General features: G+C 39.6%; 1 protein-coding gene across 4 annotated transcripts in view; it reads right to left on the bottom strand.

Annotated features, from left to right (window-relative positions):
- Window positions 1–202: 202 nt before the first annotated feature.
- The window catches only part of LOC135503255 (inactive protein tyrosine kinase pTKL-like), a 64,848-nt gene continuing 47,932 nt past the window's right edge, over window positions 203–17,118 (bottom strand). For 3 of the 4 annotated variants that reach the window (XM_064796741.1, XM_064796743.1, XM_064796742.1), the window contains one exon: window positions 203–3,645. In XM_064796741.1, the coding sequence (XP_064652811.1) occupies window positions 1,709–3,645 (1,937 nt within the window). In that variant the 3' untranslated portion in view covers window positions 203–1,708. Of the gene's footprint in view, window positions 3,646–14,048; window positions 14,119–17,118 lie in introns of those variants that run through there. The other variant, XM_064796744.1, reaches the window with a different exon arrangement.

Consider the following 17,118-nt stretch of genomic DNA (forward strand, 5'->3'; position numbering starts at 1 on the left):
TGTCAAACTATCTTCGCGGAATTTGAAAATTCCACACCTGAACTTGGCTTTCTCAAAAATGCCTGTCCTGTCATCTGTGGTAAAAAAAACCGGCCATCGAGACGTATACACCTCACATTCTATTACCACGAGCGATTGCCAACTCGCGATTGCCAACATGGCAATGTCGATGCTCGGATAGACCAAATAAAATCATGCAATATTCTAACCCTTTCCGACTTTTTAATACACCGTCACTAAATATCAAATAATACATATGCGTTACACTAAAAATTGTAAGAGACACAACTGTCGCAATTTCTTAAGAAAAGTCTAATTAGTCGGTATGGCAAGTGAGCCTATCACGAAGTCAAAATGTCATCAATTGTAACTGCACATGTGCGACCGACTCTCATAAAAAAACAGCCCGCAAGAAATTGTTTACGGTCACGTAGGAATAACGACACCATTAAACAGAGTGCTATTAATTACAATTTGAAACAGTTATCACTATTCAGGTATTTAGCACAACGCTATATAATTATCATATATCGGGTGGATAAAAAACGAGAGTTTTTCAAGAGCTCAAATGCCTTTATTTTCACAGTGATGAAACAGTTGTAAACTGTTTAAAACCCGTGTGCAAACAACATGTCCCTACAGGCAATACGCACTGAAATCAGTTTAAAATACTCACTAACATTGGCAGAGAATACTTTTTAGTGTCTAGAATTAAAGTTCAAACTCAAGAATTGAACGAACTAACCTGCCCTTTGAATATGGTCTTACCCTAGTTTTTTTCCGTTTTTTTTTTCTTTTACTCTTTATGGACGAAAAAACATACATATATATATACATGTTTTCCATGGTTGCTCCTTCAGGAATGTTAACATACAGTTCTTACCTTTGGCGTCTACCTACCATTAAGATAGATCACGAATAGAATTTATCCTTTGATCACTGAAGAGTATATAGCGAAGTTGGTTATGTCCAATCTCCTTATTGCACCAGATGTAAGATTTATTTTACATTCTTCCTCAACGTATGACATGTAGGAGCACAATGTGACTCCTCCTCAACTACGGTACGCAGACTTTTTTCAGATTGAAGTGCTTCTTCTTCTTTCGTCCAAGGACTTGCCTCAATTTTTCGTTTTAAATCGATCCGCTTCACTGCACTTTTTTCAGATAGTCCCCGATAATCCTTTTCGATATAAGGAGTCCCAGATCGAGTAGTCTATCGAGTAACAATAAATAATTGACTTATCTCTATCACTAAGAGCAGGTATCCATTAATTACTCCCAAACATTTGACTGAAGAAGTACATAAAACCATTGATAAATAATTAATGAACCAGCACACTATCAACCCAGACAGTCATTAAAATTGATTCTGGGTGACAAGTAACAAAAGATCATCGCAAAGACAATGGGACCGATTCCGTCGGAAATGATATTGACGAGTACTTTTTTATAATAAAGCTCTACATGAATAACCTAAGATACACTAATATCAATGGCCACACGAGGGCAACTTTTCAATGATTTCCGTTTGACGAGCATTTGAATAATTGTACTTTAAAAAGCGGTACGTTTTTTTAGATCAACCGATATATTCGCTGCTATACTGATCTAATGGCCACACAAAATGTTATGAACACAATCACAACGCGTACATACTCATAAGTATTACACTGCTAAGTTCAAAGTACACACTGACCTCACCAACATCAAAACGGCGCCTCCTTTCCGAAGTCCACGGTCACCTGGGGGCGGTGATGTGGACTATTTGCGACCGAGTGCCTTTGCATGTAGAGCACTCCACTGTAGGTGTCTTGAAGGCGTTGGCATTGCCCCTCCAGTCGGCGGCGGAGATCTGACAGAGTCCTAAGCAGCATCTGTTTACGATGAAGAGTGACTTGCTGTTGGAAACGCAGCTTCTCCTGCATTCTTATTCGTTCCTCCTCTCGAGCTTGCCGGATCTTTTCTTCCACCAAATTTTTATCCTTGCGCAATTGCATCACCTTCTCCCCAATGCTTTCCTGGATTTCCCCTATCGATCTCCGCCATGGTTCCGCCGGAATGTTTGCGCATGCGCCGTAAATATCATCATTACCGAATGTACTTTCTCTTGCGCATGCGTCAAATACAGCATGATTAGCTGAGACACCAAACATTTTATTTTCCGCTGGCTGGTATGGTGAAATTAATGGTTCCTGCTCTGTATTTTGGAACATCCCATCCAACAGGTGGTCAGTTGTTGACTCGTCCAAAATCCCATCCTCATTCTCTACGTCATCGATATAATATTCGTCTTCTGATTCGCTGTATTCGTTGCTGTGGTAACCAAAGCTGTCCTCGTGACCAAAGTTTTCATTTTTGAAATTCATGTCGTTAATGTGATGCAGTTCCGCAACGCATTGCGGGGTCTCAAAATTGTCATATTCGCTTAGGTTGTCAGTGTCGCTGTATACACCACGTATTGCAGTTGACTCATCATCAGTTTTTGAGATGATGTTATGATTCGCGTCCGAGGTTTCCAAACTGATCGAATGGTGGAATTCATGCGTCGGAATAGTTTCTATCCGATATGTTTGCTCATGCGGTAAAGGTTTTTGATAGACCCCTGACAACTGGTCGAGGGAACTACAATTAGAGTTTATATTGGAATGAGACATTGGTAAGTCTTTTATATTTTCTACTTGCGATTCAAATGCCTCCTCGTAGGCAAATGAGGGCTCAGATGATGGTGATATGTCACACAGGCCCTGATCAATCTCAGGCAAGAAGAAAAGATCATCTAATGATTCGTAAAATCCGAACGTTTTGCTTTCACCGAATGAGACCGAGATATCCCCATCCACCAATTTTAACTGTTTCAGATCGCCTTCGCTTTGGCTTACGATATCGTTGGTGACGACATCTAGGGTGGCATCACTCGTGACAGATATATCATTCGAGCTACAATCATCATTCTCACTGCACGTGGAGAGCGGTGCTTTGTCAATGGAGCTTGATCTTGACCTTGAACGTGTAGAGTGCGGTGACCTTGACCTAGACGATGTCGGTGAAGAATATGATGACGTAGAGCAGGATGGCGATGGCGAGGGGTTCGGTGTAATCCTCGGAGATGGGAGCCACGGGTTGGTCTTTATTCGACTGCGAGTTTTTGGAATAGTGTTATTGTCATTATTGGTGCAACGATCTTCCTCGCTATCATTACTATAAATGTACGGGCAAGTTTTCGGAACTGTGTGATATATCACGTGGTTATTTCCGTTTTTTATCTTCTCGTTCGAAATTTCGTCCGAGGTCTCGTTTGTTATGACGCGTTTCTGACAAGTCCATTTATCATAACTTTGATCATTGATATTCAGATTATTGACTAGAATGTAATTTTGTTTCAAGTTATTGGTATTATCATCAACTAGGTAGCAGAAGTCATCTGTGACGAGTGATTTGTTAACCTCGACGATGTTCGCAGCGTCTTTGGTGATGTTTTGATTTAGCTCGTCCTCGTTGAGGATTTTTTCATTTTGCTGTTTCAGCGGTGTTCGCTTTTTGGATTTAGTCCAGCTTCGTGGCAGAGAATGGGCCACAAACTGTTTCCATTTCATCTTCATTCGATCATCTGTTTCAGCAGGACACACAGACAATGGCGCACATTCTGGAAAGAGAGGAACGTGAACATTGTAAGTGGAAGTATTTGAAGCGAGAAAGATAACTTTTTTGTCCGAAAGGAACATCCGATTCTTGTTCTCTCTGATCATGACTCTGCAAAAGAAGAAGCCAATGTCATAATGTACAGTCCTTCAAAAAAGTAAATGGACACACAAAAATCAAATTTTCTTGAAAACGGCTGGTGATAAATCGATGCGGTTTGCTGCATTTGATAGGGCATTTAGTTGTGCATCATGATATCTACCACTTGGAAATTTGCTATTTTACCTATAAGTCAATTTTTGTCGATTTATGAAAGGTCCCAAAATCAACTTTTTTATCACGCATTTTTTGGGGGCAAATTTTATATTGACTGGAAGCTTCTGTTGAGTTATGAGTGAATATCTAAGAAATTCCACAGTTTTCACTTGAATCTGCAACTTATTAACCCATTTGTGCAAAAGGGTTTTGTTACCCGGTCTTCTACTGCGGAGATGCCCCCTTGATATTATTCACCTGGCCCAGACAACCGGAATCATGTCACCATTTCAATGGCCTTGTTTAATATGCCTATGAATAGCTCTCCCAGGCCTGGATTTGGCAGCTGGACAATGGGTTCACCAATATTACTTTACCCTCGCGTTTACAATACATCAATGTTAACAACATTTCCACCCCCATTCAAAACCTCAGCCAATAAGGAATTAACACTCAGGCTGCATGTTGAAACTGACATAATTGGCTATGGTCGACTTCTCGCTTTGCCACAGAATTAATGTAGTCAACGACTTCCTCATTCTGATCAAAATTTTGTAGCGTGTGACCGGGTTCAATACACTAGCATGTTCGAATTCAATAGGCTTGGTGGTGAAGATCACCAGGGGGTTTCTCCAAAGTAATTCCAAAGTCAATAAACAAGGTGCAAAATTTTGACATAAAATGCTGTTTTCCCACCAATTAACACAAGATATTTTCATCACCTTGATGGGGACGTGGGTTTTTCATCATGGTGATTCATCCTATCAAGAAAAAGTACGAAAAAAATCGGAAACGAAAAAGTTGATTTTGGGGCCTTTTGTAAATCAATAAAAGTCGGTATTAGATAAAATGGCTAATTTTTATGTGGTAGATACCATGATGCACAACTAAATGTCCTATCAAATGCAGCAAACCGCATCGATTTATCACCAGCCGTTTTCAAGAAAATTTGATTTTTGTGTGTCCATTTACTTTTTTGAAGGACTGTACATGACTATACCAGATCAAGAGGCAAGATGTTCCGGCCGGTGATCGTTGAACACGACCGCCATCTGTATGCCTTGCTTGAACCAACTTAACGCTATCAGAGAATCAGGCGTGGTGTTGGTGGAACCTTTACTACGGTGAAGACTACCACTATGCTTCTGCTACTACGGTGAAAGCTACAGTGAAAGCTACTTCTTCCAATCAAGACTCACATGCAAAAAACACACATCAACGGGTAATTTGCTGGTGGCTTTGATTATTACAAGGGAACGACTGAGTAAATCATTCGAATTCAGATAATATATTATATGAGTTTCACGATTGTGGTAATTGAGAGTTTAAGATCCGCAAGTTATAGCAAAACTTTGTTTTTATGCCACTTTGAATTCAAAATCAATCACATCAAATTTGATACGGGATTTAAATTGACACCTTGAGGGTTGTATGTTTTTCGTCACATTAAGTAGGGTTCTGGTAGAAAAATGAGTTTGATCAACAATGTGTAGCTCATAAGTATAAGGGCTGGTGTATACATGGACCCGTATATTCGTTGATTAATCGAAATCAAAGGCCAAGCCTATCACCCGACAGTCGAGTCGGAGTGTCACTTGGTATTATATCAAGTTTGAAATGAACATGTCGTGTTGGATTTCCTATCCCCTGATTGTCGAGTAAAGGTCTTAGTTGTGACCCGCTCTACCAAAACTAGGCGCTTGTCGCATGTGAACTTGACAGGTTGATACGGACTTGTTGTTCATTTCCCTATTGTAGACCTTTTGTGAAATGTGACCAAATCAGTTTGTAATAGATTTCACAAAAGGTTTACAATAGGGAAATGAACAACAAGTCCGTATCAACCTGTCGAGTTCAGATGCGACAAGCGCCTAGTTTTGGTAGAGCGAGTCACAGTTTTAGTTCGAAAAGAATTCATTTCAACCAACACAATGGTCCTTGTTAACATTACAGCAATTCGCCAAAATATCGCGCGTTTGTTTGGCGAGCTGGAATTGGCCACAAGGCACTGGTGGAATCGAATCCGCATTCATGTTACATTATAAATACGAATACGTCGTCACGTAAAGTTGGAGTTTACTAGAGTTTTAGAGTGTATACGTACAGTGTAGGGATGACAGAAATTAGATTTAACTCGTAGGCGATATCAAAGAGAATGAAATAAACCCTTTTCTGTTGAAATGTTTATCAAAACCATTTTGATTATGAATTGATTAGATTCGCAAAAGCAGGTTCAAGTTGACTTGAAATCAAATCGATTGCATCTCGATTATAGAGCCCTTTCGCTCCCTTTACCTCGGGCTGTGTTACTCTGCCGCTCTGAACCAACTAATTCGATTAACAAAACGCAATACAAAGTATAACTACTTGATTGAATTACCTGGTGTTCGATAAAAATACCTCGCCGCCTTCAGGTGGCTGGAAATAACCAAAGCAATCGAGCTGCTATATCGGATTAGGTTAACAATAATCAAACACCAGACTCTCAATCGCCAGAGGAGGATTTTAGACTTAATTAGTGGTCTACCAGATATCAACCGAGGATTGATAGAAAGGTATCAATTTCTCTTCCAAGACTAAAACTGAATATTCGCCACCATCGATATGTTTCATTTCACTCAAAAGAGTACAAAACCAACTATTGATTATAAATCAACACGCGGTAAACTAAATTAAACTTAAATATCTTTTTTTCGTACTTGTTTAGGTGTTCAATTCAGAAGTTTGTAAATCTGGTCTTTTGTTGCGACCTCAAGTACGGCTGCGACCAAGCCGAGGCATTGTTTATATATTGAGCAGATATCCTTTGATCAGTCTGAAAGGGGATGGATTTTCATATCTAGTATTTTGATATCGATGTCTGTTCACAAAGCATTGGCCATTCTGAATTTCATGGACGTATGATTTCAATATTTTTTACCACAGACACAACAAGTATCGAAGTCAATACCAAAGTACATGTACCAGGTATAGAAATCTACACCAAAGTATGGGAAGCCTAGCAGGCAGAGATTATACAGTCATTTCTTTGGAGGCGTGGGCCAAATCCAAAAAGGCTTAGTTTTTTTAATCTGAGACAACGTTTCGGGAGCAGGGTAGAAATACGATCATCGTGATTAGTAAGGTGATTTCTTCACAAAAATAGTTGCCCCCAACCGCGATATACATCGCCATAAAGTATACCAGAAAATCTTGTCAACTGAGCTTAAATGAAAGAAAGCTTTGGTTAATAATTGTGTTCCAGGCGGCAGCACTAAATAGAGTAGGTTTACGCCACCTTAGTCGATACATTTTGCGGTTCAGATTTTTTTCCCGTTTTTTATCACGAACGCAAAATTAAATCTGCTATAAATTAAACTCGTTGTTGTGGGTTAAAATTAAAAAGACACGAATCTCCCATTAGATGACACCAAATGGAACCATGATACCCTGAGAAAGCCCTTTCAGCACGGACCACATACTAAACTGCTAGACAGAAAAATATGTGAAAATGAGGAGAAGAAAAACGCATTTCGAAAACTATTCGCAAATCAATGCCACCACTACTTGGCAATAAAACTACCGAAAAGTAAAAGACGAAACATGTCGTTTTTCACATCAATGTGTTCCTTGTTTTAAAGAAATCATTTAATTTGAAGCTAGTGTTTGCTTTAGAACAGAGCGTTCGTAATAGTTATGTTCAGCTGATGAAAGGATTTTTTTAGTTCCAGTTGGCTTGTCAACGCGTGACCAGGGAGAGCTCTGTCCCAACGTGCGGTGGCTTTCATGCTGAAACCATCCTTTCCCTCGTTGCCCGACTCTTCCTTTGAAAGACTCTGCTTGTACGTAAATTTCCATGCACCTTGCATTGACACTTTCTGTCAAACACTGAACATACGATTGCAAGTACAAATTGGCAGTATCCAGTTAGTCGGGATATTTGTACTGCTTATTAGAAACGCACACTTATAGCATCAAAGATTGCAAAATAAAACGTCGCAAACCTTGCATGCTGTGCTCAATATGGGTGAAACCTAAATACGCTTATTTGCTGACGTTCTTCCATAGAGGTCGCCCATCATTTCAGGATATTCACTGCAGGACAGTTTGCGGCGAACTTTTGTTCACAAGGCATTATTCTTTCGTATACCATTCTTGCGTTACCAATTTCGTTGGACTTTGATTAACCGATAATGATTAGAACACGAAGGGCCATTGTGCAAACTAATATGTTGTTGTGTTCAGTACATTTTTAACTTAAAAGCTACGCAAGCTTAGAGAAATCGGTGACTTTTTACTACAATAGGTTCTTTACCGTGTAATTAATTAGCACACTATACATCTGAAAGTGTTTTATGATTTCAAAATTTTGTTCGCACAATTAGGTATAAGAACAAAAAAGTTCGTTATTTAATGAAGATTAATCTTCGCTCCCAAAGGGTCAATGAATTCCTAGCGCGCGAATTTCCTTCCCGGTACCCTAAGCGGGCGGAATTCCGCGACGTCATTTCGAGTCCACCTCGTCAACAGGGTCACTGAGGGAAGTGAAGCCGTAGGCAGTGTCGTTTTGCCGATATTCTTATTGTTCGAAACCACATTAGGAAAAGATGACGAATGTACGCAGTGTAATTTAGTGTGTTCAAGCAATAACGAGTAATGTCATCCGCCACCGAGGTTGAATGGGGCTCTCCTCGATTTGCTAAGCAACAAGGAAAAATCAATATCTACAGACGTCACAGTTAACATGGTTTAGAGCCATGGCTCCAGGCAGCGTCGTAATAGTGAATCTCTCAAAAGGAGATAGAGGATCGACGTATGCTGGGCTAACTCGGGGCAAATTGGAGTCAACATCGGAATAGCGTGATAATTCAGTCAGATTTTGAATTTTACCTTTTTTTGCACGATTTTTGTTAATGTAAACTAGAAATGGAAGTGACTGGGCAGCAGACAGTTAATATTGCCCTTAATAATACCGATGGTCCTTTAAAGAAATTGGCAAAATTACAGTGCGTGTCGAATGGTATTTCTACTTGAAGTATCAAACATAAACTGAAATGAAACTAAGTGGCAAAACCGGAACCATCCATACCTAAATAAATGGTCCAAAGGTTAGTCAATGGTATTCAACTCTATCGTCTTAACCATTGTTTTGTCAGGTTGCGAATAATAATTTCTAAAGTTGTATTTTTTGATTTCCTACAAGCTGAAAAATCCGAAACACTCCAGCCCCCCCCCCCCCCGAAAAAAAAATCGGCAAAACAACAACACTTCACAGCCCTCAGTGACCCTGTTGATGACATTGAAATAACTTCGCGCGCTGAAATTTACTGACCTTTTGAGGGCGAAGGTTAACAAAAATCGTGTTTATCTTGAATATAAGAGTAAGAAAGAAATTTGGAAATCGTCCAAAACTTTCAGAAGTATAGGGTGATAATGAAACAGGAGAACAATTAAGTTTGAACATACGTCCAAGCAGCGCTGCAAGGTGCGACCGACTAGTATTTTCATATGGTTTCACTTCACACCAAATTCGACCAAGGAAACGCCACAACACCTGTGATTTTTTGATAAAATTAAGATGTAGTATTCTCCTGGCTATTATTTTCACAGGGTAGTCATTTTGGGTGAATACAAATGGGTTTTTTTTCAACGATTCAATAACCAAAGTTACGCACGTTGGCATCACAGCAGGGAAACGTTTTTGCAGATCTTTGTCTGTTTGTATGAAAGATACAACCTGTTGGTTCCATATCACACGACATTCATCATTGTGTTTGCATTGACGACTGACACGTGACTTTCACACCTTGGCTCGCTGCCCAAAAGCTGAAGAGGCTTTACCAATCCATGATCTGAGCTCCATGTCCAAACAGCCACCTGACTCTTCCTCTGCATGATCCAAAGTATTTGAAGTCATCGACCGAGTCACCTTGTTCTCCATCTCGGTGAATGTCAGCCATGTCAGTTTGGAGTTTGAGAGTCCAACTTTTTCTCCAGCTGCTGAAGGAGTGAAGGTTTCTGCCACTGCACGGGTTACTTGTCTTAAGGAGAGTCACATCATCTGCGTAATTGAGGTCATCAGCCAGACACTCATCGGGTTCAATACCAAAATGAGTACGCATGCGATTCTTCAATGAGACTCCTTTCTGGTTGGTATCACAGGCCTTTCAAAGCACATCTATCAGTACACCAAAGAGTAGGGGGGACTAGATACATCCTTTTCGTACTCCTGCTTCTATACTCAAAACCAGTCAGGTCTCTCACCATCAACAAGTACCGCAGCTTCGTTGATCTTGTACCCGCACTGGATGAGACGTACGAATTTGGCTGGGATCCCATCAGAGAGGATGTGCCACATTGAGGGGCTATGTACACTGTCGAAAGCGCCCTTGAAGTCAAAAAGATGGCTAGGGTAGGTAACTGAAATTCAGTGACTGTATTCTTTAAAACCCGGAGTCAGAAGATTTTATCTGTGCATCTACGGCCACTCCTAAATCCTCCTTGTTTCTCTCGTCTCTTTTTTTGTAAATGGTGCAGATCAGGCTCTTCCTCCAGTCATCTTGCACATCTTCGGCACGCAAAATCCAGACTAAGATCTGGTGCAGTTCCTAACGAGTTTTTTGGTTCCTTGTTTTATGAGCTCAGCGGCGATTCCATCAGGTCCTGGAGTTTTTGTGGTTCTTCAGTTTTCTGACTGCATTCTCTACCTCAGCCATGTTCGGTGTTTCCGTATCAAGGTCCATAGCATCGCCTATACTGCCCAAATTCTCAGGAGGTGGACGGTTCAGCAGTTCTTTGGAGTAGTCTGCCAAACCTTCTCTGATTTCATCGCTTTCTGTAAGGACTTCTCCATCTTGGTTCTTTTTGGGTGGAGAGAAGCGGTGCTTTTACCAGTCAAGCGTTTGACCAGTTGAAAAAGCTCTCTGCTATGGCCGAGTTCTGAGGCTTCCTCTATCTTGTCTTCAATTCCATCAGCCCAATCTTGTCTGTCTTGCCTGGCGCTAGCCTTGACCTGTCTATCCAGAATACGATACCTTCAATAGTCTCGTGGCACTCCCTGCCAAGGAGATCACGTGTTCCTTTGGCCCTTACTCTCTCTTTCGCAAGATCTTCCTTTAGTTCGGCGGTCCAGGTTTTGCTCTTGCGGTTCTTTGTAGGAATCGTCTCTTCTGTTGCTCTTATCACAGCATGCCAAGTCTTCGAACTGTCTTCTACTGACTCATCTGCCACATCTTGATAATTCAGGTGCTCTGTCACACGTTTTATGTATGCGTTGCCAACATTTCAAAAACTTATGTTAAGATTTTAAAATAATCAAGAAACTTGAAAATATAATGCAACATTTCCTGAAAATGTAGGTAAACTTGTTTCAAAAATATGTGGCAACCCTTGAAAAAAACATGGCAACATTAAAAAAAATATTCTCGCACCATTCAAGTGACTAAACAATACCACGTGACTTTCCTTTATGGGCTTGAATGACCTAGCTGGAGGCGAGCTTGCAGTGGTACTTCTGTGAGATAGCGCCGTGAATGCTTGCTTGTCTCGCCGTTTTTGACATTTGATGACAGCAATCTGAGAAGATCCTGAAATTCGCTGGCATCCGCCACACGATCAAGTTCTCTTCTATTCATTCTGAAATGTTGGCATGTTTTTTCAAGGGTTGCAATATATTTCAAAATGTTGCATTACAATGCATTACAATATTTTTTAAGTCTAGCATTTTTCGCTTTGGCGTGCCATTGGTACCGTACCAATTTTTGTCATTTATACCCCCCCCCCCCCCACAACCCCCACCACCTGAATGATTGCATGACATGTACTGAGGCTGGATTAAAAGCTCCGCATCAAATCAAGTTTGATCAGAATTAAAACAGTTTGTCAAGTTAAATAGCAAATTAGTTGATTTGTTTACATGTTTTGTAACAGCCTTGGCTTTGTTTCAAAGTGAAGTCAGCGTGTTTACCGACATAGATCAGGCTGTTGTTGGATTTCTCACTATGAATTTGCCTGTAGATACCTTTCCTTATTATAAGATATATCGTAGCTTTGAATAGAAATACATTAAAAATAATTTTTAAGTATTGTATAAATTGATGCATTTGATGCAAGTTTTCTGTAATGAAACGGCCAGGGGCCATTGTGCTCATCGCATAGATATGACATGTGATGTATCGCTGCTTGGAGTACCTACCATAAAAATATCATCGAAAACAAGTCACTGATAAGCGAGATATTGCACGTTTTACCTTCTTTAGTTTTGGCCTCCTGGTGGCCAAGTCGAAAATTAGATCAGATCGAAATTCGCTCTCCGAGGTTACCTGATGCATTGGTGGCATGTTTACCAAATTTCAATTTCATAGCTTTATTGGTTAAGAAACGTGTCATAGTTACACTCAAACGACCAATTTACGTCATTTGATCTCTGTGACCTTGAAAAATATGTCAAATCAAAAACTCGTACGATATGTGATGTATTCTTACTAGAACAACCTACCATAAAAATGTTATCGAAAAGGAGTTACTCATAAGAGAGATATCACACTTTTTAGGTTTCCACTTCTGGCCCCCTGGTGGCCAAGTCATGAATCAGATCAGACTGAAATTCAGTATCAGAGATTACATGACATAGGGAGCCATGTGTATCAAATTTCAAGTTCATATCTTTAGCGGTTAAGAAACGTACCATAGTTACACTCAAACGGCTAGTTCCCACCATTTGACCTCTGTGACCTTGAAAATTATGTCACATCAAAAAGCCATAAGATATGTGATGTATCGTTGCTCTGAGTACCTATCATCAGAAATTGAAAACAAGTCACTATTAGGCGAGATATTGCACTTTTTACCTTTTTTAGTTTTGGCCCGCTGGTGGCCAAGTCGAGAATCAGATCAGACCGAAACTCGGTGTCAGAGGTTATATGATGTAGGGAGTCATGTTTACTAAATTTCAAGTTCATAGCTTTATCGGTTAAGCAACGTGCCATAGTTATACTCAATTGACAATTTACGCCATTTGACCTCTGTGACCTTAAAAAGTAGGTCAAATCAAAAAGACGTATGATATGTGATGTATCCTTGCTAGGAGAACCGACCATAAAAAAATTATCGAAAACGAGTCACTCATAAGAGAGATATCACACTTTTTAGGTTTCCGCTTCTGGCCCCCTGGTGGCCAAGTCAAGAATAAGATCGGACCGAAATTCATTGCCAGAGGTCACCTTACCTGGGGAGGGGGGGGGGGGGGGGGTCCTTTGTTCAGAGTTTCAAGTTCATAGCTTTAGCGATTAAGAAACGCGCCACTGTTTTCGAAACAGGATACAGACGACGACGGGCGACGGACACTGCGCTGTTGTATAGACTCCTCTACGGCGAGCCAAAAACAATCGAATTAGAAACAATATTGAAGTTAATAAATTTGCTTAAATTGTCAATAAAACCTAAATTGGACCATTTCTGGGGGGTCTGTGTTGTTTTTGACATTGATTCAGTTTTCCCACTTCATGCATAGCTCAAATTACACCTTTTAGATGTGAGATTTGCCTTCTTAAACATTGATAACCGGTTTTCAAAAAAAAATCAAAAAAGGCCAATGAAAAACAGACTTTGTACATCAATTTATATAGGGTTAATGGATATTTGTCCTCCCATATTGGGCAATAGCCTGATCTACATCACAGTTTTTGGTGAACCCGCAGCCTGGCTCTAACAAGCCAGTTGCTAGCCTGATTAGGTAATCCAGTTGTCGAACACATAAATGGCTATATCTTTGGAATGGATGGGGCAAATTGCATTGGGTTTTCTGTGCTGTAAAAATTGTTTGGTGCACTTTTGAAATCATCTTACAGCAGCAAATGGCAAAAAACCTGGAGTAATAATGGCCTTTGATAAAAAATATTAAAAATATTCAAATTTCACAAGAGGAATTCTCAGTGCACATGGTCATCTTTAAAACTAACTGTGATTAGTTTTATTTTTGTCAACCGTAACCCCTCCTTCATGCAAAACGACATCGCCTCTCGAAATCGCGCCCGCGCCTATCGTAGGATTATAGGAAGAAGTCAGAATTACGTGTTTCCCTCATTTGATTCTCCCATCCAATAAATCAGTTGGAAAAATACGTTCAACGACAATTCATCAGTACGAAATCAGAACTAAGAATTATATACTCACAAAACAGTAGCATTTGTGAAACGAGGGGTCAATAACCGTCCCTGTCCGTGGACAGTAGCATGTGTATGGTCCCTCATTGAACCTTTATAGTATGTTCGATTGGATGGTAGTAGCTCTTGTTGTTAGTCCAATTGATTTGTTCTTGCATGCACAATCACTGAATAAATGGAAGCTTAGCAAGCCACATGATATTGTGGCATTTTCACTTATTATCTGTCAATCCGAGACGGATCACGACTGGCTGGACTTTGACAAATACACGTTTTATAAACTTAATGAATGGCAATCGATCAATCAGGGTTACAACATTGACCTGACCAAAGCAATATTCCAAATAAATCTCAGTACGTCTTTTTCAAGCAGAATCCATGCACAATAAACCAATAGAATTCAATGACAGAAATTCGGTAACAACAACCTTCGAGATGTTGAAATGTAAAGCCAACAGTTTGTGATTGCTAGATCTTATGATGTATGAATGTCAGTTCTTTCCAACATCTATTTGTGGTATCCTTCTGCCACATGTTACTCGATCCAATGCCTAAATCAGACTGAATAGTATGTGACGTACCAATAGGAAGCTGCGTCCGTCGTATCTGCTGGCAACGAGCACAATCTCTGTGACAGCGCTGGCGGTGCACGAAGGCATTCCTGACTCATGTCGGGGAAAGCAGTTGAGTCACTTGAAGCGGGTACCAAGCACTCTACTGTAGTTGCAACGTTCTTACCACTTACTCATCTGCTTCATATGTGGATTCCGATGGTCTCTGGTGAATCATCGCTTTCCTGCTGGTGTAATTTCTTAGTTTTGAATATTACGAAAATGATAAATGTGACAAAAATGATAAATGTTGAACCCCAGAGGAAGGAATATCAATCGTATTTTTTCATAGACTTCTGCTAGCAATGGAGTGTGTATTAGGATATGTTCTTTCATTACTTTGAAGATTCGTCAAATCTAATGGGACGCAACAACATGTGACGCATAAGTGGTGTTGGCTTAAAGAGTCAGTAGAATGCATTAAAATCGTTTGAAATGCAGTTTGCCTGCAAGACACCAGCAAGAATTAAATAAGACCAAATTTCTGTGCAGAATGATCCGCACATGAAATACATCGGGCATTTAAATCAGCCATGCAAGTGCCAAAAACATACGTCTGTCATGTTGGCGAAAATGAAATCATACCATGTAAAATGCAGGAAAGACAACAAGGAGGCCAATCTCCCAATGACAGGACATCACGTCGTTTACCTCGGCCTAACCGGAAGAGACGAAATGTACGCTAGAACACGGTGACAGTATCACTTAGCAACCGTTACCAATGGCGGTGCTAGGAGATTGCGGTCGATCATCATTTTACCTTTAAGGTAATTTTACAACTAAGGTTGAATCTTAACAATCTTATGTTGGCGACAAATTTCTGACGCATACATATATGTCGATAACGTTCAGCAGTGGTAACCTTTAAACAATAAATCAATAATAAATATTTGTTTCAATTTTTTTTCTTTTCATAAACCGTTATGAAAAATATCATTTTGAAATTTTAAATTCTGATGAAAAATAGGCCCATATCTCTTCCGTTGTGAAAGTGACATTTTTTGTTCCGACTACTTATATGCGTGCACTGATTTATTTCTTCTCATAAACCGTTATGAAAAATATAATTTTGAAATTTTGAATTCTAATGAAAAGTAGGCCCATATGTTTTCCGGATCCGTTGTGAAAGGGCCTTATTTGTTAAGACTACTAATATGCGTACGCTGACTAGCCTACAAAACGTATTGGGTGTTCCCTTTCATGGGCTTAGTAGGGCAAGCCAAAGCGAAATTTATTCAGGACAGATTTTTACATGATGATGGTCACTTGCGGGCTCTTGTGGTCATACCTGCGCGACGAAGGGAATTAATCCACCAAAAAGTTAACTTTTATTGTTGAAAATGAAGGAAAGTTGTGAATATGTTTGACGTGTTAAAAAAATTTCAATAAAACTTTTTTTCATACATTTGTCAACATTTGCATGTTTTTGATGAATAATGCATGATTTTACCCAAAAAGATAATTTAAAAAAAATGTAATTGGCCTATCTTCAAGAACAGGAAAATCCTACCAACGTTTCCATTACTCTGCAGCTGTAGCTCTTACAAGAAAGACATGCATTTTCCTGTAAATTGCAAAAAGGCCCGGGTCCCGGGGGTTGAACTATTGGAACAGGTCCGGTAGCAAAAGGGTGAATTTCGCGTTCGTGGTAAAAAGCGAAAGAAATCTGAAAAACTGAAGAAAGTCTTTCTGACTTTTTTGGTCAAGCGTTAAAAAATGTTTAAAAATAGGATTTTACTCATATTGAATGAAATGTTTCCAATTTGTCTTGATGTAACTGTTATTTAGTGGAATATTTAACAGTCTTGTGATTTTGAAGCCCATGCCAGTTTCTTGGTTTTTAAGATTAGAAAATGGTTCTTTTCCCACTGATATGCTTGTTTCACAGTTAAGCGCAAAGTCGTGTGAGGTATACCAATAAAGAAATAAACATAAAGGTTTCACTTGGAATTACGTAATTGGGGCATCTTCTTCAGACAATTTTAAAGCAATCATTCAGATCTTATCGGGTCTACGCTTTCTTGGTCTCAAAATAAAGATATTGATTTCTTCTTACGAACAGCATTAGTGTTGATTTAATCTGTCAAGTACTTAGTACTTTTCGAGGATTTAGCCTTTCAAGAGATAGGGTCGGGCCAAGATTCGTATATTTCCAATGAACGAGCATGAACGAAAATAAACCACTTGCCTTGAGTGAACATCTCAAATATGATGATGTTCGAAGCCTACATGTAGATTTCAATTATTTTTAAACTTCGTCTTTGAATTTTCCATCATCATATTTGACTTTTCTCGACATCATGTCATCGTCATGTTTTCGCTCATCAGTTGGCACAAAGTAATTTCTACACCTTATATGCAACATACACCACTAGATTTATGACATTACGCATGTCAGTTGATATGTCGAGTTGAAATGTGTTAGTTCATAGCCACCGAAATGCGTTCTTGCATGGGTGGCCAAACAAT

The sequence above is a fragment of the Lineus longissimus genome, chromosome 19 (assembly GCF_910592395.1).
Source record: "Lineus longissimus chromosome 19, tnLinLong1.2, whole genome shotgun sequence".
NCBI lineage: Eukaryota > Metazoa > Nemertea > Pilidiophora > Heteronemertea > Lineidae > Lineus > Lineus longissimus.